Source organism: Anser brachyrhynchus (assembly GCF_964034855.1).
Source record: "Anser brachyrhynchus genome assembly, chromosome: 16".
Lineage (NCBI taxonomy): Eukaryota > Metazoa > Chordata > Aves > Anseriformes > Anatidae > Anser > Anser brachyrhynchus.
In genome coordinates this window covers 1,508,105-1,530,448 of record NC_137734.1, presented here as the reverse complement: position 1 = coordinate 1,530,448, position 22,344 = coordinate 1,508,105, and the positions used below count along the sequence as shown (strand labels likewise).

Below are 22,344 nucleotides of genomic sequence, written 5' to 3'. Positions count from 1 at the left end.
CTGGATGAGGCCTTTCCCCCCATGGCAGGCCCGCTGGCCCCCAGCCCACCATGTACCCCCCCCAGCAGGGGACATGGTGACCCCCCCCCCCAAGCACAGAGGCCTGCTGCTACGCAGGAGCGGCGCAGGACTTTTCACTTTTATTATAAAAATATCTCGCAAGCAAAAAGAAAAACAAGTCGTGGTCAGTACAAGCAGTCACACAGATCCCGAAGCAGCGCCGAGGCTCCCCAAGGCCCCACATGGGCCCCGTGCTGGGAGGACACGGGGGTACCGTGGGGGCCAACGTGGGGGGGTGGCCCCATGTGTCCTGGGGTGGGGGGGACACAAAGACATGTGTCCCCCCTGTCCCTGGCTGCAGGGAGCTGGGCTGGCCCCCCAGCCAAGCTTGGGGGTGGAAGGGGGCATGTGAGACGCTCAAGCTCTACAGGGTTTAGGGTGTTTTGTTTTTTTTACGTAGGCCTCGTTCTTAATTTTGCACATCTTATTCTAGTGCTACATACACAGCAGTACACCCACGTACAACACAAGAAACATTGGGTTTTAAGCTCTAAAAATTAAGAGTTACATGTCAAACAGTCAAAACATGTTAAACATCGCCTGGGGGAACTGTGCCCGGGGGAGCGGGGCCTTGCTGCGGCCCCGAAGCCCGCCCGGGGCTGCGCGGCTGCGGAGGGAGCTGCACGCTTTGTACAGGCCCGGGGGAGCACAGCTCGGGTCCTGGGGCAGGGCAAGGCTGTGCCGAGGAAGAGGAGGAGGAGGAGGATGATGCTCGGTGCCGGGGAACTGCACTGCCCCAGCGGCTGTGCCCTGGACAGCACAATATGGGAAAGCCAGCACAGCCATGGCTCGCCTCACACACCTCGCACACCTCCCCAGCCTCGGTGGCCATGGTGTGAGAGCCCGCAGAAGAGACACTTGGGAAGAGAGAGGCTCACGTCCTTCCTTTAAAGCCAGAGTTTTTCCAGGCAGGAGAGCCCCCAAAGGCAGCGTGGGGGCCCCAGCTGCGGGAAGCTGTGGCAGCAGCATCCCCACAGCACTTGGCTCAGAGGCACTGTCCTGGTCCCCCCCAGCCCGGCCAGGGTTTCCAGACGAGCTGCAGCGCTCTCCAGCAATGCATCCTTGGGTTTTGCAAGCAAATCCAACGCGCCACAGCTCAGGGGCCCTCTCGGCCAAGGGGGAGTCCCACAGGCAAGGAGTCCCCAAGCTGCCCCAAAAATCAAGTCTCTGCGGACAGAAGTCAGCCCCCAGGAGCAGCCACAGGACCAAAGGCTGCACTTCCATCCCAAACCGCAGGTACCGTAGCAATCGGTGCTGCCGAGGAAGCCCCCCCAGGGAGGACCTGGACCCCGCGAGCCCCAGCCGGTGCAGCCCCGCTCACTGCTGCTGGATCTGGACGCTGGCGTACTCGGAGGTGGTCTCCTCGGGGCACGGGGCGGGCCGCCGGGGCGCCTTGCTGAGGTGCACCATGTCCAGGTCTGCATAGGTGAGGTTGTCGTTGCTGGCGGGTGCTTGGCTGCTCTGGATGCAGGCGTACTCCGACTGCTGGCTCACCTCGATGATCCGCTGGATGTTCTTCTTCTCTTTGGTGAAGTTCAGGTCAGCGTAGGTCAGGTTGTTGGGGTCGGACTCCTGCGTGAGATACCAAAAGGTTTTCTTCTGGGCACAAGCAAGGACCCCCCGTGCCCACCCCACACGCCAACGAGTCAGTCCCGCTGCTGCTTGCCTCGCGACAGCTCGGCCTCTGCTTGTGCAGCAGGAGCTATGCCAGCAGCCAGCTGGGACAATCTTGCAGCATTTACACTTCACACCGTGTCTTCAAACTAGTGGCCACTGACACGGCTCAGAGCCAGCAGGAGCCGAGAGCCACCACCGGGCCTTGCAGAGGTGTCTCCCGGGGGGTCCCCTGCTGCTGCCATCCCCATCTCCTCCATCCTGATCCGGGCTGCACGCAGCAGCCCCCAACCCGTCCAGTGACACCAGCTGCACGCTGCCCACATGGGAGCCAGCACAGGCTGGGTGGGACGGACAGATTGCTGCTGATCACGACATCGCACCCAACCGCGTCACCAAACGCAGAACTCCTCCACAGAGATGCTGGGAAGTGAGTATCCATCCCCAGGGCAGCTTCTCCTCCCTCTCCCTCTTTGGCCACAGCGTGGAGACACTGAGGTGCTTCACATGGGAGACACTGAGGTGCTTCACGCAGGAACCACCACCACCACCCTACACTCCCACATCTGCTGGCTCCTGGCTGTTGGCCCTTCCCCGGGTCCCACAGGTACAGGACACACCTGGGTGGTTGTTCCGCTGCTCTTCTCTGGCTCATGTAACCTGAAAGGGGAAAAGGAGACAGGTCAGACCGACCGAGCACCCCGTTGCCTCTTCTCTAGCGATGGAGCAGGTGCAAAACAAGGTCCTCGCAGCAGCGCCCGTCAGGATGCGTTCTCACCGGCGAGCATTTGCTCACATGCTGGTCACCTTCATGCCAGCTACACCTCTGCAGGCTGCTGACCTGGCCCCCGTCAGCTTGTTCAGCCTCACCAAGAGCCAAGCATTTGGGTACCAGATCACCACGTGAGCAGCGGTGGCAGAACAGCACCCAGAGCAGCCAGTGGCAGCGGCGACCTTCCCTTTCACTCTGAGCTTTTGTGGGCAGCCCTCTGTCCCTCCAACCCTTGCCCCAGCACGCGGTGTGCCCCCAGCACCTGCAGAGGTGCCAGGGAAGCACCACTGGGGGCTGTCCTGAACCCAGCGCATCCCGTCTGTGGCTGGAGGCATCCAGCTCAGCGCGCCTGCAGGTGAATCAGTGAGGGGAGAACTGCACTTACCTAGCAGATGGCGAGCTTTTACCTGCCAGAAGAGAAATAGGTTAGGAAAGAAATAGTTCAGGAAACAAAGTAACCCCCACTTCCCAAAGAATGCTAGCCCACATGCACAAAAAAAAAAAATCAAGAGCAGATGCACGTTTTCCTAGAGATAAGCAGCCGCATTTTTCAGAAGTTTGACCTCATTTGGTGCAGGACTTTTCCTGGTGGAGAGCAGGAGATGCGGGGTGGCATCAGGTGTTTTGGGCACACGGAGGAATGAGCACATTTGATTCTGCACCAGGCAGAGGTTTCCCTGCAGCCTGCAAACACCCTGAGAGTTCTGCTCTGTCCTCCCCTTTCTGCAGGAGCTGCAGCCCTGCAGCCGTGAATTTCAGCATCAAAGCTCTGATGCTCGAGAAGAAGGGGCTGGAGGCAGCTGCTTCCCTGCCACGCACTTGGTTTCCTTACCCTTGCTCTGCTTTGCCCGGATGAGGAAGAGAATTGCAACCACCAGCAGTGCCAGCACAGTGCAGACCACTCCCACCGCAACGTAGATGAAGAGCGAACTGCCTAAAACGTGAACCACAGGTCAAAAATATCACCATGGGCCCAAGGGCAATGGTAGCAACACCAGCCCCTGCAGCCTTGCAGCAGGGGTCGGTGCAGAGACGCTCTAAGCAGTAAGGACAACATTTGGGTTCCCAGCAGCATCCCCCCAGGGACACCAAGACCTCACATCCTTGGAGCGTATTCTGGTGGGACCTCGAGCTCTCCCAGGGGGGTGACATCCCACACCCTTCCCCTCAGGGGCCACATCGCACTGGCTCTCACGCACCGTTTGTGTTGGGGGAGTTGGATTCCTTCTGGTCTGAGGCAGCGACACGCAGCGTGGCCCTGCCAATGATGGGGTCCCGGCCCTCGTGCACCACCCGGCAGGTGAACACGGAGCCGTTCTTCTCCTGCACGGCTTGCACTGCCACCGTGCTCCTCAGCTCGAAGAAGCCCTCGGGGGTCTCCGTCGGCCGGGGGGGGCTCCCCGTGTTCATCTCCGTCCCGTTCTCCAGCCAGGTCACGCTCACGCTTCCCGGGTAGAACCCCTGCACGTCGCAGGTGAAGTTCACCGTCTTGTTCAGCCCCACGGGGTCCGGAAACTGAGCCACGAGCACGTTGGGGGGAACTGGGAAGAGAAGCAGCGGCTGGAGCCGGCGTCCCCCGGCCCCGTGCCCGCGGGGGCCCTGTCCCAGCCCCAGAGCCGTGAGCACCAGTCCCCACCGAGCCCTCACCTTGCAGGATCTGGCTCAGATGGTAACTCCTGTTCAGCGGGGCCGTCAGCGTGGCGTGCTGCACCTCGCAGGTGAGCTCTGAGCGGATGTCGTCCTTCTGCAGCGTCACCGTCACGGTGCTGGACATGTTGTAGGTGAAGTTCGATGGCCCAGGGGTGATGCGGATCGGCTGAGCCTGAATCGGGGCCTTGTCCTTGAACCACTTCACACGGATGTCACTGGGGAAGAACCCCCCGGTCTTGCAGGTGAAGGACGCCGTCTTCCCCGGCTCCGCTCGGTGGCTGGGCCCGGACACAGTCGGGTTGGAGGGTCTGGCTGTGGGAGAAGCGCGGGTCCATCAGCCAGGCTCTGCCCCCCCGGCCCCGGGACCCTCTCCTTGGGCCGGTTCCTGAGCCCCTGCCCCAGCCCCGCTCGCCCCAGAGCAGAGCCCACGGGACGGGACGGGGCTGACCCGGCAGGGCTGGCTCCTGCTGGGAGCTGCACCAGAGCCCCACTCACCCTGCACCGACACCACCGTGCCCTCGCCTCGCCGATACAACTCATCACCAGTGTGCGTTTTGCGAAACTTCACACAGTAATAGGTGCCGGCATCCTCGGGGCGAACGTCCCTGATGAGGATGGTGAAGTCTGTGTTGGAGCCACCCACTGCCCTCATCCCACGGTGTGAGGAGTGCTCTTTTTGGTCATAAATGGTCTCATTGTCACTGCCCCAGCCCTTCAGCCACCTCACAGGGCCAATGGGACCCCCTTCAGTCACGGTGCAGTTCAGGGTCAGCGTCTCCCCTGCGATCACTGACATTTCCTTCTGGGGCTGTCGCAGCTCAAAGCCCTGACCCGCCTGGGCATCCACACCTGGGGACAAACCAAACTCCGTTAGGTCCCTCCGAACTGCAGAAATGGCCCCGTGGCTCCCAGCCCAGGCCCTGTCCCCCGTCAGCAGCTGGCAGCCCAGTGCTGCCCAGGCTCTGTGCCTGTCCCCACGGCACAGGACTCGCGGGCAGCTCTGCATGGGCACCCCAAGGCCGCGGGGCAGCGGGCCGGGAGCAGGCACCGTGCAGATCTCAGCTGAGGAGCCGACCAGAGCCCAGCTGCACGAACGCACATCACGCTCTGCAGAGCCCAAACGCCGAGCCGAGCCCCGCTGCCTCCCCCTCCTGGCGCGCCTCGCTGCCATCAGCCAAGAGGAGACAAGGGCACGCAATGCCAAACGCCGAGCAGCCATCTCCCCTCGCCGATGGGGATCTACCACCACATTCTGCACTGAACACCTCCTCCGTGTGCACTGAATTCCAGCCCCGACTCGCCCCAGCAGAGCCCAGCTATTAGCTGAAGCCCGTGCCCCTGGGGCAGACGCTGTTCCTCCTCGTCACCGGCAGAGGAAACCCGCCGCCTTCGAAGCGGCTCCGCACCGCGGCGCCCTGACGCAGCGGACCCCGCGCAGTGCCGCCGTGCCCGGCCGCATGCCCCTTCCCGCACGCACCCTCGGCAGGGCAAAATCCCCCAGGTCTCCAGAGGAAGGGCAGAAGCTCTGCTCTCCCCGCTGCCAGGCAGTAACCGCAGCAGGCATGGCTCAGCCCCGCAGGAGCCGGCCATGCCCCTGCTCCCCGCAGGGCGAAGGAGCCGCAGCACCGCAGGCAGAGCCCCCATAGCCCCCGTAGCTCCTCCACGTATTAATTTCGGCAACGCTTGCCATACTGCTATAGTTACTGCAGCTGAACGAGTGCCTGAAGGAAGGTTTTTAAGCAGCGAAGAGGTGGGAGCGCTGCCTGAATTCCCCTGCCGATAAGTGACGGCCAGGACGCTGCTGACCATGCCGTAACCCCGGGGCCGGTGAGCGGCGCGCAGGAGCGGTGCCACGGCTGCGCGAAGGCTGCCGGGCTAGGGCAGGTAGCTCCTGCTGCAGCTGCCAGCACTGGGAGCATAGGGATGAAGGCCACGGGCCTCCAGAAAGGACTTTGTACGAGCTGTGGTGCAACCAGCCCAGCCTGCTCGTCAGCTCCGTTGGGGCGCAGCCGCAACCCAAACTCTCTCGAACCAGAAAATCCCAGGGCTGGGGCTCCCACGAGGCTGCCCACGCACCCCACAGCCCCACGCACCCCGCTCCCACTCGGGGGCAGCTCCATGCCAAGCCACAGGAAGAGACAAAAGCCCTGGAGAAGAACCACTGAGGAAAGAGCTGCTCTGACCCCTCCAGGCCACGGCCGCTCCCACGCCGCGAGGGGACGGGGTTTCGGCAGCTGCCGATCCCTCCTGACCTCCGGCCCCGCTGATGCAGCCACGGATGTTCTCACTCTCTGCACCATCGCTCTGTCTGGCCGGAGGTGCCAAGACCGCGGGCTCTACAGGCACGGAGATCTCAGCTTTGAGGCTTTCTGGCCGGGGCAGCAGCTTGCTGCAGCCCTACACGGGCTGATGCTCGCAGCCAAAAGCTTCAGGCCTCAGCGTTTCCCTTCGGAGCCACAGCAAGGCTAGCGTGGTAGCAGCACGCGATGCCAAAACAAGCTTGTGCCAAAAGACGAACGTGGAAAGGTGGAAAACAGGTTTGCGTCACACCTGAGCGCGCCGTTCAGGCTGAGCCTCCATTTCCTGCCTGGGCACAACGGTCTGGGCTTCTGCAAGCAGAGCCTGAGATTTTGGGGTGATGCGTGGCTGGGGGGGGCAGCAGCGCCGGAGAAGAGATCCTGCCCCCAGGGAGGGCCAATACACGGCACAGCTGCCTGTCCTGGTGCAGCTTCTCCTGAGCTTCTCCCAAGAGCAGCTGAGCAATGCACAGAAGTTGGAAAGCATCACCTGCCTCACGTGGAGCGGGGACGGAGCACAGACAGGGACAGGGACCGCCACCCCCAGCACAAACCCCCGGCCCCTTTGCAGACCCAGGGCAGCCGCCTCACTCCAGGACGCGTGCTGCTATCTGCTCCCTGCCCGATCTGGCCAACGACGCCCACGTTGCCCCATGGCTCATCAGCACGGGGCGCTGCAACGCAGCGAGGGCCGGGCACCCGTGGGCGGCTGTGGGAAGCGGGGACCGGAGCTGGGGCCCCTCCGTGCCGCGTGACAAACGCTTCGCTCACTGCTCCCCGCTGCAATCCTGCCTAAAAGCAGCTGAGCAGTGGGGCAGGGCTTCCCCATCCTCGTCCCCATCGGCGCCCGGAGGGCCCCGTGCGCTGCAGGAGCTGCCCAGCTCTAGGGGACCAGCACAGCCCGCGCGGAGCCACGCGCTCCCTCTGCATCCTCCCTCTCTCCATCTGTCGAGCTCTCGGTGAGGCACGCGCCGTGCCCGGAGGGGAGGAAGGCGGCAGGGGAAGAACGCCCGCTTTGGGGTCTGAGAGGGGTTTCGGAGCGGGGTCGGGGCACAGGCATGGCTCAGCTGCAGAGCGCATTGCTCGGTTCTGCCTCCTCGCTGGGCAGCGAGGCGAGGGGCTGCTGCTGGCCCCGGCACCCGAGAGCAGCCAGGGAGCACGGAGCTCTGCGCTGCCTCGGGTGCTGGCAGCTTTCGGTCTTGGTCGTTACATAAAACGTTTCACGGCTCCAAATAGCCCCTCCGGTAGGACTGAGATGAGGCTTTTCGGCTATTTTTCCCCCATGAGTTCTGTTGTAAGGCACTATGCTAATTTAGAGATTTTCACGCAGCTCCGCTCGGCTGGCGCTGCTCGGATCGCCACATTCGGGATTCGCAGGAGATTTATTATACATGAGCTTCAGCCATGATACGTCGTGTTAACACCACGCCGCCCTAACGAGACGCTGGGAGCCCCCGGCAGCCCCTCGAGGCGCCGTGCAGGCTTCCCCACATCCCCTGCCCCCCGCCCCACAGCCCCTGGCCAGGCACCAACAGTTCCCAACATCGGCAGCACCCCACAAAGCCATGCCCCCACCCCCCTGTGATGGGAAATCACAAAGGGGAAGTTGATTGAAAACCCCAGAACATGCAAGTTTGAAAATGCAAAGTTTCCACCGAGGCTCCTTCTCTCCCTCCCCCTGAGGGCAGCTTCCCCTCGCACCACGGACGAGATTTCAGATTTTCAGATCTCTCCTTCCTCGTTCCGGAGCCGAGCTCAGCCCTCTCCCAGCAGGTACCCGCTCGCAGCACGTGCCACCCCGTGCCCACCGCGTTTTGCTCCACAACGAGCAGCAGCTCAGCAAAGCCTGCTTCCTACCCGCCACATCCCACAGCACCACCCGATAAAGCCCTTTTCTTAGAAGACAGACAAGCCAGATCCCAAACCTCCTGGAGAGGGAGCGCAGCCCTCCCCTCTTGCCACCAAGGTCGAGGGGAGTTCAGGTGCTCTGCCCTTGTCACCTGCTCCGTCCTAAACTCCTGAATTACCAAAGGGTTTTCTGCAGGCCCAAGGAGAGGGGCAGAAGCACAGGCACCGTGCTGCCTGGGCTCCTGGAGCCCTCGTCCTTTATTTGATTTCAATCGAGAGGACAGCAATCCCTCGCTCTCCCGCTGCGGTAAAAGTTTTCCATCTCGGTGACACATTTTCCTCTAACTCCACCTTTTGAAGTATTTGATACCGAACAGATTGTAAGAGGCCAGGGTTTAATTCAAGCGAGAGCGCTCGAATGAGTCCTGGTAAAAATAGATTTTCTTCAGAAGGCGCCGGGTAAGGAGTTTTGGGATGGCGAGGGGAGGGCCGCGCGCCGAGAGGCACCGTGCAGCTGGCCGCCGGCATCCGGGCGCCGCGCACTGATGGGCAGAGGCACCCCCAAAATAATCCTCCTGGAATTTCACCTGCAGCAGGGAGGCTGCCGGGGAAAATAACAGGTGCCAGCTATAAAAAGAGCCTGGAAGCTGCAGTTTGGGGGAAGACAAGAAAAGAGACCGAGATAGTCACCCAGCGCCGCGCAGATCCCAGACGGGCTCGGGGAGGGCTGTAGTAGGGCTATATTTTACATAATGACATCAGAGGAAGCCTCGGATCACGCACAGCCGTCACTTGTGAGCCTCCCTCCTACAGCGTTAACAGAAATTCAGATTTCAAGCCAGAGCCCCGCGACCGAACAGATTTCCTCTCCTTGGAGGAGCCTCCAGGAAGCGCCGCCGAAGCCCTTCGTTGAGCAGAGCCTGCACAGAAGGGTTGCGCGCAGCTGAGGTTTCGCAAGGGGGCTTTGCAGTTGGGCTTTCCAGCATTTTGCTCCCCTCTGCCCTACAGAAAGGCATCCTGCAGCACCATCCCTTTTCCCCTTTGCTCGGCGATGGCTTCCTGCAGCAGCAGGAGCCCGTGCCAGCTCCTCGAGTTCAGGCTCGGTTTGACCACGGGGGCAGGACAGTTCCCTGCAGCGTCTCCACCGAACCCACGTGGAAAGAGATTTGCATGCCTGCACCCAAAACCATTCACACAAACCACCGCTATCACCAGCTGGCAACCCAGCACTTTTTGCCCCGTCGGGAGGCCAGGGCAGGTTTTTTTCCTACCACTGCCTTGGAAAAAGGGGTTCTCCCTCCGGGTTAACATTTGATTAAGCTCGACAGCTTTGCTTGAGCCATTCATTTGTGGCAGGAAATCGCAGCGGTTCACTGGAGCGGAGCTCACAGCCAAAAGCCTCGCCGGCTTTCAGCAACCAGGAGTTTCCAGCTTAGGGCCAACACTCCTCAGTTGCGATCAGGCAATTGAGAAAACAAGCAGTACTGTGTCAAAAGCATTTGCTTTCCTTTCAAGTTTGCACTCAACTCTCTGCCGAAGCGAAGCTCCGACAGCAAACGTCTCCGACGGGCCCTGGGGAGCTCCCCCCGCACAGCACCGAGGCGTTTCAGCCGAGCTGGGGGTGGGCAATTCACAGGGGGCTCCAGCTGAGGGGTGCAAAATTTGGACAGAGCAGGCAAAACGCCCACTGGGGAGATGCTCCTGAACACGGCGCGCTGCTTTCGCCCCACGAGGTTCGCATAAAACTCCCTGTTCCTCCCCAGAGGTGCAGAAAACCCCAGGCCAGGAGAGCGATTCCTCAGCAGTGTCGCTCGAGATGAACGGCACCGAAGTTAAATATTCTAGAAATGAAACATCCTTGAAAGCAGCATCCACCACAGGGCTTCCTTCTGGCAGGACGAGAAACTTCCCACCCGCGTGAGGGAAGGGAAACAGCGAGGGAGCGGTGCAAGCTCTGCTCCGCTGGCCCTTCCCATGCTGCAACCCCGAGCTTCTGCCAGGGACCGGCGGAGCCGCGAGCCCTGGGGAGGGCAGAGGCACCCCCGGCAGGCGGCAGGAGCCCGAGGGCACCCGGAGGTGGCCCAGGCAGGAGGGCTGGGAGGTGTGGGGTGCCTGGCACGGTGCAATCCTGCCGCCCCGGTGCTCAACACTCGGGCAGAGCGCACGCAGTCATGGGGGGGGGGAGCACGGGGGGCAGCAGGGAAAACGAGCTCCTCGTAGGGCGAGCCGGCAGCCCCCAGCGGAGCCTCCCCATCACCTCCTCTGCCGCTCGGGGCGGCCTGGGAGCGGCAGCGCCGGCTGCTCGCCGAGAATTGCTCGCCGAGATTTGCCTCTCCCACGGCTGGCAGCGGGTGCTGGCAAACGGGTGGGAACGACGTGCCCCTTCCCGGCCCTGCCTGCTCCCCGCATCTGCCCGGGAAGGGGAACCAAGCACCGTCTCCCCCCGCACGTCTGCTCGCGGAGGAGCCATCGGCGCGCTCTAGGTCACCCAACGGAAAGGTCAAAGCCGGCGCGGGGAGCGCGTGGCGGGGCCGCGGACGGAGAGGCCGAGGACCGAGGGGATGGGAGCAGGCGGCGCGGTGCGGCAGCACCCGGGAGGACGCCGGGGAAGGCAGCGGGGCGCAGGCCGAGCACCTTACCTGGCCACGCGCGCAGGCTGAGCAGCACCAGGCAGGTCAGCGGCCAGGCGGGGCGGCGGGGCAGGAGCTCCATGGCCGGGCTCTTCCTGGGGGAACAGACACCAGAAGGCTTCAGAGAGCGCCCCGGGGCTTGGCTTTGTTGGTTTTTTTTTTTTTGGGTGTTTTTTTTTTCTTCCTTTTTTTTTTTTTCCCCCCCTCCCTTTAAAACGCAGAATTGCAGATGGAGAAGGAAATTGCACTTCTCAGCCCCAAAATGAGGAAGGATGGCCGTGCGCCCCCCCCCCCCCTCCCCCCTTGCTGCAGGCGCACGGCCGGCTCGCACCCACGCAGCCCCCCCCGGTACCACCCCCCCCAAGCCCCGGGCACCGACCTGGCCGAGCCCCCTCCCCTCTCCCCCCCCCGGGCGCGGGGCGGCCCCGGGCCGTGCCGTTCCGTGCCGAGCCGCTCCGAGCCGTGCCGAGCCCGTTCCGCCCCTGCCCCGCCGCGGCGCCGCCTCCGTTGCTTGGCACCGGGACTGGGGCCGGCCCCGGTGGCGGGGGGGGGGGGGGCTCCGAGCAGCCCGGCCCCGCCTGGCTCCCGGAGAAGTTACGGGGGGCAGCCCGGCCGCACGCCGCCCTCTTAAGGTGGGCTGCGAAAGGATCCGGCCCCCCCCCGGAGCCCCCGGGCTTGTCCGGAGCCCCCCCCGGCCAGGGCGCACGGGCAGAACCGGGGATCGGTGGCTGGAGCCCACCCCCCAACACGCAGCCCCCAGCAGAATCGGGGGGCAAGCCCGTGGGGGCTGCGCGAGGGGTCTGGGGGCTCCCAAGGGGCTGCACAGGACCCGCTGCAGGTGCCCGAGTGGGTGTCCGGAGGTGCCACGCGGAGCTCGGCGCATTGGGGTCGGGATGGGGACCCTGCTGGAGATGCCTGCACCCATCCCCGCTTCAGGGCTCCTGGGAACAGGGGGACAGCCCCCCCACGTCCCCTCGGCGGGGCAAGGGGCTGAGCAGGATGAGCGCAGCTGATGGGGAGGGGATGGGAGCCTGAGGACGGAGCGGCAGCGATGGGAAAAATGGAGACGAGGGAGGGAGCAAAGGAAGAGGGCGCCTGGACGTGAGCGTCCCCAGGATGCGTGTCCCCGCACCGCCCTGCAGCTCCCTGCTTCTCCCAGACACAGAATCCCTCCCAGGGGAGGCACAAGGACACGTCCTCCACAGCCTGCTCCTGCCGCAGCTTCTCCCAGCACCCGTGGGCGCTTCGGCAAGGCCGGGGACCAGCTCGGTCCCCAGCACCCTGGGCGGCCACACACGACACTGGCAGCTCCAAGCAGGAGCCGCAGCAGGTCCTGAAACCACCTCGGTCCCCCTGGGACAGGTAGGAGCTCTGCAGACAGGAGCTGAGCAGCAGCACCCAGCACTGCAGCAGCACCCACCCACACCGCGGCACCGCCAGCGGCACCCATATCAGCCAAGGGCTCTCCCCCACCAGGCTCGACCCGAGGGCAGGAGCCGGGGCTGTGCCGGGACCACTACAGGCACCAGCTCCTGCCTCCTTCCCCGGCAGCCGCTGGGGCTGTCGGCTTTATTTAGAGCTTCACATAAACAAACAGCAAAGACAGCTTAAGCGACTTGGCACCGTCAATCTGCGCGCGTCTCAGCCCAGGCGCGTTCTCGTCCCTGTCACTGCGAGCCTCCCCGTCGGCCCTGCCGGGTACAGCTACGCCCACATGTTGCATCCAGCCCTAATTTAACTCACTCGATCGGGAGCCTGGACAGACCCCAGGGTGGCTGCGCTGCACCCCCAGGGACACCCCCCCCGCCCCCCAGAGCAGCTGGGGGCTGCGCTCCTTTGCTCTGGCCACTGCAATTCCCAGGGAGCCCAGGAGAAATAACACGTGGCCACACTGCTGTCCCCAGGAGCCCAGGGCAGCTGCTGCTTTTATTTCCCCTTCCCACATCTGGCGAGCACGTGAGCGAGCAGCAAGGGCCCGGAGGAGCCATTTGGTTTGGCCTTTTGGCTTGCTGCACAGGCAGCGAGGCGTGGGGATAAATAATTGCTTTGCACGGGGAGAGGACACGGGGTTAGCTGCGGTTTGTGGAAACCCAGCGGCACCACGCATCCCTCCCGGCCCGCGCCTGGGAGCGGGCACCCAGCAAGGGGGAAGGTGCTGGCGGGACACACCGCGGCCCTTTTGTGCTTCCCTGGTTATTTTTAAGCAGCAGCCCAGCTCCTGGAGGCCTGGTGGGTTTCAGCCCGGCTGGGCTGTTCTCCCGCTCAGCACCGAGGGTTCAGACAACCTGCCGGGAGGCGACTGCAGAGCGCAGACAGCCCGCGCGCAGGCAGCCGCCGCCACGGAGCGCTGGGGAAGGAAAGTTAGGGCTTAAAAAAAGCTCTGCGAGAAGAAGGTACCGAGGCAGAGCAGATGGCGCAGCGCGAGCTTCCCAGGAAGAGCTGCTAGTGCTCCCCATTAGGGAGCATATGGGCAGGCTGCGCTGCACCCCCCTCCTGCCCACGGCCCCTCCGCTCGGTGCTGGGGGGCCTGGAAGGAGCCGCCCCGGGGCGAGCAGCCCCCGCCCCGCAGCGAGGGGAGAGGAGCGGGAGCGCGGCGTTTCGGAGGCACGACGCCGTCACGCGCGGCTCCGTCTGCTCCAGCACCCACGCGAGCACCCGCAGCGCCTGCGTGCCTCCAGGCAAAGCCCCTGCTCCGGCATCCCATCTCGGAGCTGGGTGGAGGGCTGGGGAAGGGTTTCAGCAGGGCTTTTCGGGGGATCGGTGCTCTTCTGGGGGCTTCGAGGCACCGGGCGGCAGCACCTCGCAGGGAGGGTTTGGGGCAGATCCGTGAATCAGAGCCCAGCAGCACCCAACAGGGCAGTCCCAGCCTCACTGGGGCAGTCCCAGACAGAGGTCTCGCAGCACTGGTTTTGCCCAGGCTCTTTCATCCCCTCATCGGCAGCCTCTCTGATCCCCTCTGCCCTGTCTGCACCGCAGCAGCTCGCCTGGCTGGAGGGGAATTCAAAGGTGACCAGGATGGGAGAGGTTTTAGTTCCCACCCTCCAGTGGGAAACACGGGCCTGGTAGAGAGCCTCGCTTCACTGACGATGGAGGTGGCAGCAGACCATTAGAAACACCTCGAGCAAACATCCAGCAGCAGGGTGTGGGCTCACAGCTGTCCCCAGGCAGGTGACAACCACCGATAACGCACACACGGCTCCCCCCAGCAAGGCGCTCAGGTTTGCAGGGACCCCCTGCCCCATCACATCCCTGCCCACGCCAGCCCTACGACCACCCGACCACGTCACGACACTGCCTCATGCTCCTGCAGCAGAGCGAGGCGCTCAGCCACCCCGCAGCACGCTCAGCCCCGCTGTCCTCCAGCTCCAGCCCCAAAAGTCGAGCCCCTTCCAGCCCACAAGGCGGGGGCGCACGTCCTGCAGACCCCCTGCCTCCCCCCACCACCCCCTGAGCTTCGGATCCAGCACCCTCCCAGGGCTTCCAGCTCGGAGAAAAACACACAAACGGCTTCTAAAGTAGGTAGCTCCAATTACACCGCTGATATTTAGGGCTTCCAGCACAACAAATGGAGCTTCAGCTTCATTAGGTACCATGCCAACTTAGTCCAAGACATCCAGTACAGAAAGAGCTTAAATTAGTTTATCTGATGTTAACTTCTAACGAGCAATATGCTAACACAGGGGTGGAAAGAAGCGACCTTCAGCCTGGTTGCAGGGAGCAGCACGGACACAGACCCAGCTGAGCTGGACCACGGGGAAGGGACAAAGGCAGCAGAAGCGGTAGGGGAGCACCCCGGCCCCGCAAACATCATATAAGGGACGAGGGGGCACCGTACCTGCCTGCTCACCGCATGCTCCTGCCACAGCACCCCCCACCAGCACCACACCGCTGCAAAAGGGAGAGGAGAGCCCCCAGGCACCCCCTTTATGCCGGGGGCAATGAGCTGCAGGTGCCTCGTCAGGGCCCCGGGAGCAGCTGCGGTGGCCGGAGGACGGCAGGCCAGGGGTGGCTTCCTCGCGACACGGTGCCGAGAGTCCAGCTGTGCCCAAAAAGCAGCTCGGGGGCCTCGCAGGAGCTGCTATGGCTTTGGCCAGGCTTTTACGGCGTGATTTAGGGCTCGGCTGGGACGTCGCAGCCGCTCGCCCGAGCTCCCTGCGCCGAGGGGCCGTGGCGGTGCCGGTGGTGCCGGGGGCGAGCGCCCTCGCAGCCCAGCGGGGCCGGGGCACGTTTCTCATCACAGCCCACTTAATTGTAGTGGTGCTCGAGCGCTCTGCCAGGATCAGGTGGTGCCCTTGAAGCCCAGAAAATGACATTTATGGACCAGTTTAACTCTGATTGATTCGTGCTGCTCTCTGCGCGGGGAGAAAGAGGGAGGGAGGGATGGCGGCGCTGGGAGCGATGCTCTGAGAGCGTTTGTGGGGTTTATTCACCCTCACCCCATGCGGAGCAGTGACGGATCACCCCCACTGCTGGCTGCGAGCAGAGGGAGCAGTGCTCCCGTGCCCCAGCGCCGTGCCGTGGCTCACCCACTCCAAGGCAATGCAGTCCCCGTGGGATGCTCTGGCTCTGCAGCAGCACCCAGTGGGTGCTAGAGCAGGGTAACTCTGCCGGGCGTCCTTAACGCAGCCCTGCACGTTTCCTACGGGGAATTCCTGCCAGGCTGTGTCACAGCAGGAAAGGTGGTTTTATATCCTGTGCCTGGCCTGGCAGCCCGCCCCGGCCGGACCTGGAGGCGATAGGGCTGGGAGCTGGACAGAGGGACACAGGGTTCGGGGTGGAAATGCTGACACGGTGGGAAAAACAGGCTGCAGGCGGCGGGGAGGGACCTGGCAGGGCCGGCACTCGCTGCCTGGTTGGCTGCCGTGAGCCCTCGGCCGTGCTCGGTTGCGGGCAGGATCCTGCCCCTTGCTCTGGAGGAAGTTTTGCTCGCCGGCTGTGGGTGCTGCGATCCCACGGAGCCCTGCCTGCACCCCATGAAGCCAGGGCAGCTCACCGGGAGGGCACAGGGGGGGCCCAATCCTTCACCCCTCGGCTGCAAAGCTCAGGGGTGGTGGGGGACACCCACGGTGGGCATGGAAAGATGGTGGGGGGGTTGTCTGCATCCAGGGCTGCTCGGCCCTGCGACCCCCTGGGGATGGCAGAGGGGGGCAGCCCTGAGGCCGAAGGCTCCTGGGTGCTGCGGGTGGGAGGACGGGGTGCAGATGGAGTGCCCGTGGGGACATTGGGGGTCCTTGAGCCCACTGCCCCTTGGAGCGATGCTGGAGAAGACCTCGGTCGCCCTTTGGCATCACAATATCTGCGACAGGGTGAGGATCCGGCCAAGGGAGGAGCATTATTATCTTGATTTTCTTCTGCCTTTTTTGTTTCTGTATCCTCTCAAAGTTCTTTGTTGATTGCAAATGGTTATCATGAAAGCGCATCCAGGGCTGCAATAGCAGATAATGCTCAGCGCGCTCCCAGGCACGGCTGCTGTAACTCGTTGCTGGCCGGGCTGCCCGACAAAGTCCCGCAGCAGCTGCAGATGAAAATAAAAATGCTAACGCCGGGGGATTTATCACGTTAGGCTATCTCAGCCCATCGCTTCCTGCTCGTCAGAGCTCTCACTGGAGGTGCCGGGACTGCTGCAGGACTTGAAACTGGGCTTGGCGGCGGATTTGTGCTGGTGGAGGTTTAGGGGAGCAGCTCCGGCCCCATGGCAGGCCATGATGGGGAGCTGGTGGGGGCTGGAGGCCCGCTGTGACCCCCCGGCGTGTTACTGGGTGCTGTTAGAAGGGTGCCAAGAGATAACGGAGCTTGCTCGGAGGTTATTTGTGAGCCCGCCACATCCACCGCATCGCGGTGGAGATGGAAACCGCTCCGCAGCCGGGATGGACGGCGTTGTGCCTGCCCGAAACGGCTGGGCCCAGCCCTGAGCGGGGCTGCCCCTGCTTGCACCCCCCGCTGGTGCTCGACCAGCCCCTGGCACTGCCAGCGCCGCCACCAGCCCTGGCACCGGTGGCCCCGTGGTCGATGTCCCCACGGTCAACGTCCCCGCGGTCGCTGCCCCCGCAGCAGCCTCGCAGCTCGGGGGCCGTGTGCCGGAGCCTGGGGCTGTTTGCTTTGGCCCCAGAGAGATCGGGCACATCCGTGCTGCTGCAAGCATTTTGGATTGTTTTGTCTCCTTTTTTTTTCTTCTTCTTTTTTTTTCTTTTTTTTTCTTTTTTTTTTCTTTTTTTTTCTTTTTTTTTTCTTTTTAACTTTTTGTTGTTGTTGTTTCGAAGCCAAAGGGCAACCAAAAGCACCGGGATCAATTCCAGCTCTGCAAGGCCCACCCGTGCTCCTGGTGCCTGCGCTGGTCCTGTGGGTCCGAGGCAGGAGCTGCCAGTGGGAGCTGCACAGCACCGCCATCCTGCCCAGAGCTCAGCACCGAGGCACACGACAGGGCAGCGGGGCTGAGGGCAGGAGCACGGCCAGAGCCGCAGAGAGGCAGCAGGGGGTGAGAGGGCCTGTGAGATGTCCAACAGGGCTAGGAAACATGGCCTGGGGTTATCTGTCAGTGCTGGTGGCCTGAGACCTCCAAGCTGAGGGTCAGCACCAGCTGAGGGCTGCGGAGGGGGCGCAGGGGTGCGGGGAGCCCGTTCTATGCATGCGTGCGTGTGCGTTGCACGTGTGTGTGTGCGTGTGTGAAGCGTGTGTGCACAGGCAGCCATGACAGCTCCAGGACAGGGCTGTGGATGCAAACCCTGGCCCGGTGCTAATGCATGGTCTGGGCCTCGTGTGGTCCGGCCTGCTCAGCACCTTTGGGCCCTTGCCCTGCTCAGCACCTTTGGGCCCTGACCCCACTCAGCACCTTTGGGCCCTCGCCCCGCTCAGCACCATTGGGCCCTCGCCCTGCCGTGGGGGCAGGAGGGACCTCACCAGCACCAGGGCACCGAGCTCAGTCCTGGGGAGCGAAATCCGCTTGCGTCCGGCACCAACGAAACGCTCCAGCGCTTATCGCAGCGCAGCCCTTCAGCAGCCGCTCCTGACCGCGAGCGTTAATGACATCCACCCAATTAGCCGCTGTGAGCTCCGGGTAGCCCGAAGGATTAGCAAATGAAATCATCACCAAGAGGCGTAAGCAGTTAACACCGTTAATTAGTCAGCGAGTGAATCCTCACCCAAACACTGAACCTGTCCCAGCAGCCGGGCGCTGGGGTGAAGGCGGAGGGAGGCCGGGTGCTGGCATGGCCGGAGCAGGGCCGCGAGCACCGGTGGGCCCTGGGGTGCTGCCACCCATGGGAGCACGGTGGTGGTGGTGGTGGTGGTGGCGGCCAGGCGAGGCTGTGCCAGCCCCAGGGCCAGGAGTCCCCCGTCCGCGCTCCCCTTGCTCCTGGAAACGGGCGATGTTTACGGGGAATTCGCCTTGCTCGGGGAGACGTTATTTTTACACGTTGCCATGGTTACTGATACCATTATAAAATTAAGCCCGAGCCTCGTGGAAGAAACGGATCTGTCAGAAGCAATTATTTTACAGGGCGCGTTGCTTTTACCCCGCCGCGCTGCCCGCCCCGCGCCCCCAGCCCCAGCAGGGCCGCGCTCCCCACCGAGGGCCCTGCGGGGCCGCATCCTGCCCACGGGGCTCCGGGTGCATCCCTGGGCCCAGGCGCCGCCGGGCTCGTCTCGTCCACCCGCACCATGCCAGGAGCTGCCGGCGCCGGCACGGCCCCTGGGGGCTGGCAGCACCCCCAGGCACATCCACGGCCAAGAGCAGCCGGGCCAGGGTGGCCGCTGCCACTGAGAAAGCGCTTTCAGCCTGTGCCTTGGCTGCCTCCCGCAGCTCTCCTGCCTCCCTAAATATTTTTTTCTTCCCCTTGCACTTCTCCTGAGAGGGGCACTTGTGCTGGGCTCGGGGCGCTGCCAGCACCGCGGCCGTGGCCAAGCGCGGCCGAGCTTTAAGGTCGCTCTGTGCCGGGAGGAGCCGGAGCCTGGGGTCCCCCCCTCACCCTGCCCTCACCGTGGGTGACCCAAAAGCATCTCCCCAGTCTAAGCAGCAGCCCCGGGATCTTTTCCTTGCATAAATCCTCTTCACAGTGCTGCAGCCCCACCAGAGCATCCCCAAGAGGCTGAGCTGAGCCGAGCCCCTGTGCGCGGCTCCTTTGGGGCACGATGCATGTGGGGGTGCTGGGGGGGGGCAAGGAGCACCACGGTGTGCCACCTTCACCTGATCTGACACGAGGGGCACCACCGGAGCCGGTGGGACGCCCCCTGCCCACCCTGCCGCCCTCATGGGCGCCGGCCCCATGCAGGGGCTGCGCTCCCCGTGCCGGCTCTGGCTGGCAGCGGTCCCTGAGCAGCGGCCCGTCAGATGCCGAGAGCACAAAGCGAGTCTTCCTTCAGCACTGGATGTTCCTGTTCGTCCCACGGCCCTGGAAATCCCTCCGTAATCCTTGCCAGCTTGGTGGCCTCAACGACATCCTACGGCGAAGCAGCACCAGGCTAAACGAGCGCTGGGTGTGAAGGATTTCCTTCCATCGCTGGATTTAAATGGGTTTGACAGCTTTCGTTTTCACTCTCTGTCCCCTTGTGCCTGTGGCAGGAAAGATGGAGAACGGCCGGAAGGGCAGTCCCCAGCCTGCCCCTTGCTGTCCCCAGGGATGTCACAAAACTGCGACCAGGTAGGGCAGGGAGGTTCCCAGCAGCGATAGCTGCAATGGCACAGCCTCCTATCAGACACCGGAGAATCCACAGGGACGAGCAGCATCCTCAGGACACCCACTTCGCTTCTGCTCAGCTCGCAGCCCTGGGGTCCCGCTGATGTCCCCACGGCCGAGGCTGAGCTTAGGGGCTGGGAAAATATCCGGTGTGCCGGAGAGAGCCGAGCCCCCACCGCATCAGGAAATTGGGGGGAAGGATGAAGCTGGCACTGAGGCTGCGGCATGGAAGCGGTTCCTATGACAACCCCAAATCCCAGCCCTGTTTATCCCCTTTAATAAAAATCCACAATAACCATGAAACTGGGGAATAAGATTCAATAAGTAAGACACGAAATAAATCAGGAACAGCATAAAGCGTGTCACTGCTTTGCTTCTGCTTCAATCCTCGCTTTCCAATTAAAATGCTGCCCTGATAAATGGAGAGCTGGCGGGTTTTGAATTGCTCTGCCCCCCGAGACGGCAGGAACAGAGCCCGACGGGTGCGTGGGGACAGGCAGCGGCGTCACACGAAGGCACGCCTGGGCAGCCTGCGCTGGGGCATCGTCAGCGCTGAGCCCGGGGCTGGATCCCAGCCCTGCACTCAGCATCGTTCCCACCTGCCTGCTTTCAGCCTGGCCCCGAAAGGGAGCTAAGGCTAAATACGTCCCGGTGGGGTGCTGCAGGGGCAGCCAGCTCCTGCTCCCCAGCAAGTGCTGGCACCCCAAAACACCCCGTGGACACCGGTGTGCGCAGGGCCCTGGCCATGCAGCATCCCCGTGCTTCTCCCTGCTGGGCCCTCTCCCGGCAGCAGCATGGCCCCAGAGAGGCAGCAGGCAGCGGTGAGACCCGCGTGGTTTTTCTTGGGGACCTTTGAAGTGTCCCTGAGATCCTTTTGCCCTTTCCAAAGCCCCCTCAGAGTACCCCAGGCATTCCTCCAGCTCCTGGCGCTGCTCCCCATCGGTGTCCTGGCACAGCAATCCCAGAGCACCGCAGGGTCCCCATGGCACCGCAGGGTCCCCCGAGACAGCACTGGGACCCCAAGACATCTCTGGGACCCGATGGCAGGGCACCCTGCGGCTTTGGATGCTGGGCCGTCCTCGTTCGTCAGCACTCCCCCAGCCTAATCGCTGTCTTTGCGCGCTTGCTGCCGCAGGCCCGCGCTCCCCGCTGGTTTCGGCGCAGCCCGCTCCTCCCACGCTGGCTCCGGCACAGGCGCGCAACCGCCCGGCAGCCTCAGGAGCCGCGTCCCTGCTCCCAGGGCTGGGAGCGGAGCAGATGCTGGGGCAGCCCCTGAGCACCCCCCGGCCCTTCCCTGACTGCTGCTTTCTGCCTCTGCTCCAAGTTGGGGGGGGGGGGGGGGGGGGCTCTGCAGACCCCTCCTCACGGCGCAGCCTCTCCCCAGCCCCTCTGCTGGGCTCTGCCTCCCTGCAGGCAGCCCCACGCTGCGCTCCCGTGCTCACCGACCTCAGCTGAAGCACACGCACGTGGCACGGCCGTGGCCAGGCCCCCCCCCCCCCCCCGACCTCCCCTGCACCGTCGCCCCAGCGTGGCACAGCACAACCCTGGGCTGGGGCTGGGGGAGCTGCTCCCCACCCTGCACCCAGCCAGCATTTCTGCTCTGCCTCCCAGCCACCCGCCTCCTCTCGGCCCCGGCACCAGCCCTCCGGCACCCGCCTGCACCCGCCGAGCTGCTTCAGCCCCTGCAGCTCTCAGGCCGGCTCCGGCACCTGCGTTTCTCACCCCAGCGCCCAGCGTGCGACCTAGCAGGACGTGACACCTGGCGGCACCACGAACCGCGGCGGAGGAAGGATGAGCAATACGTCCCACGTCCCGGCACCGCCGGCATCGCCGGACCCCCCCCCCCCCCCCCCCCTCCACCTCCCCGAGGCGCTGCCCGGAGCGGTCCTACCTTGGGTCCCCGCTCGGGTGCTTGTTTGTGCTTTCACTGCCGGCACACCCCAGGCTGATGGCTTAAAGGATTTTCCTATAATAACCACCAAATCCCTCTCCTGGGCTGTAAGCCGCAGACCTGGGCCTTTCCTAGGTGCACAGCGCTCCGCGGTGCTGTGCTCCTTGCTGCCTTACATATGCTCGAGTCAAACTGGATTTCCCCCCTCCCGGCCCAGCCCAGTGCTTCAAAAGCCCTAAGTGCCCTCAGATTTCATTTCCCCTTGTCTGCGAGGTCTCTCCCCGGTTTCAGTCTCACCCACACGTTTTACATACTCCTGCTCGCAATCATTTTCGTGACTCTCAGCACTGTCCCCGCGCAGAGGCCGCAGGTTCTCCCCGAGCATGGGACCGTGCAGCTCTTGCAGCCCTGGCTGCTGCCTTGTTGTGAGCTCCACTCGACCGCAGAGCTTTGTCCCTGCTCCCCACTCACCCGGTGCCGCGGCCCCGAGTGCCCCTGGGGCTTGGGCAGAGGGGTCTGTGCTGGGCACCGGCACTCGGGAGGCGGTGGCGGACCCCTGCCCTGTGCCAGCCCTGGCAAAATCCCCCCGCCGTGCCCAGGGTGCTAGGTGCTGAGTGCCTCCAGCAGTGCTCCTGAAAGAAATGTCCTCAAACTGCCCCCGGAGCATGTCCCCTGGTGCACGGGATGCTGCCTCAGCCATGCAAATTAATTTCACAAGCGGCCTCTCTCCCCCCACAACAATTTGCCCCTTGATAGGATCTCTGTGCGCAGATAAGGCTCCCCTGCGCACACAGGCTCGCAGACACTTCGCACTGTCCTCTTTCGGTTCTCTTTTTTTTGATTTCACAGAGAACAACAGATAAAGAGAGTTGGAAGCTGGCAACTGCAAACAGATCTCAAGGCCAGAGGC

General features: G+C 63.6%; 1 protein-coding gene across 5 annotated transcripts; it reads right to left on the bottom strand.

The window, feature by feature from the left end:
• Nucleotides 1-121: 121 nt before the first annotated feature.
• LOC308178805 (tyrosine-protein phosphatase non-receptor type substrate 1-like) lies at nt 122-21,625 on the bottom strand. 5 transcript variants are annotated; one of them, XM_080557894.1, is made up of 9 exons: nt 21,435-21,625; nt 10,881-10,966; nt 4,592-4,945; nt 4,094-4,408; nt 3,646-3,987; nt 3,279-3,380; nt 2,832-2,853; nt 2,295-2,334; nt 122-1,632 (listed from the first exon to the last, which is right to left on the bottom strand). In XM_080557894.1, the coding sequence occupies exons 2-9, from the start codon at nt 10,951-10,953 to the stop codon at nt 1,378-1,380; spliced, it is 1,503 nt and encodes a 500-aa protein (XP_080414020.1). In that variant the 5' UTR covers nt 10,954-10,966; nt 21,435-21,625; the 3' UTR covers nt 122-1,377. The 5 variants fall into 5 exon arrangements, with proteins under 5 accessions (XP_080414020.1, XP_080414018.1, XP_080414019.1 ...); XM_080557892.1 differs by lacking the exon at nt 21,435-21,625 and adding an exon at nt 14,707-14,778; XM_080557893.1 differs by lacking the exon at nt 21,435-21,625 and adding an exon at nt 11,308-11,438.
• Nucleotides 21,626-22,344: the final 719 nt, after the last annotated feature.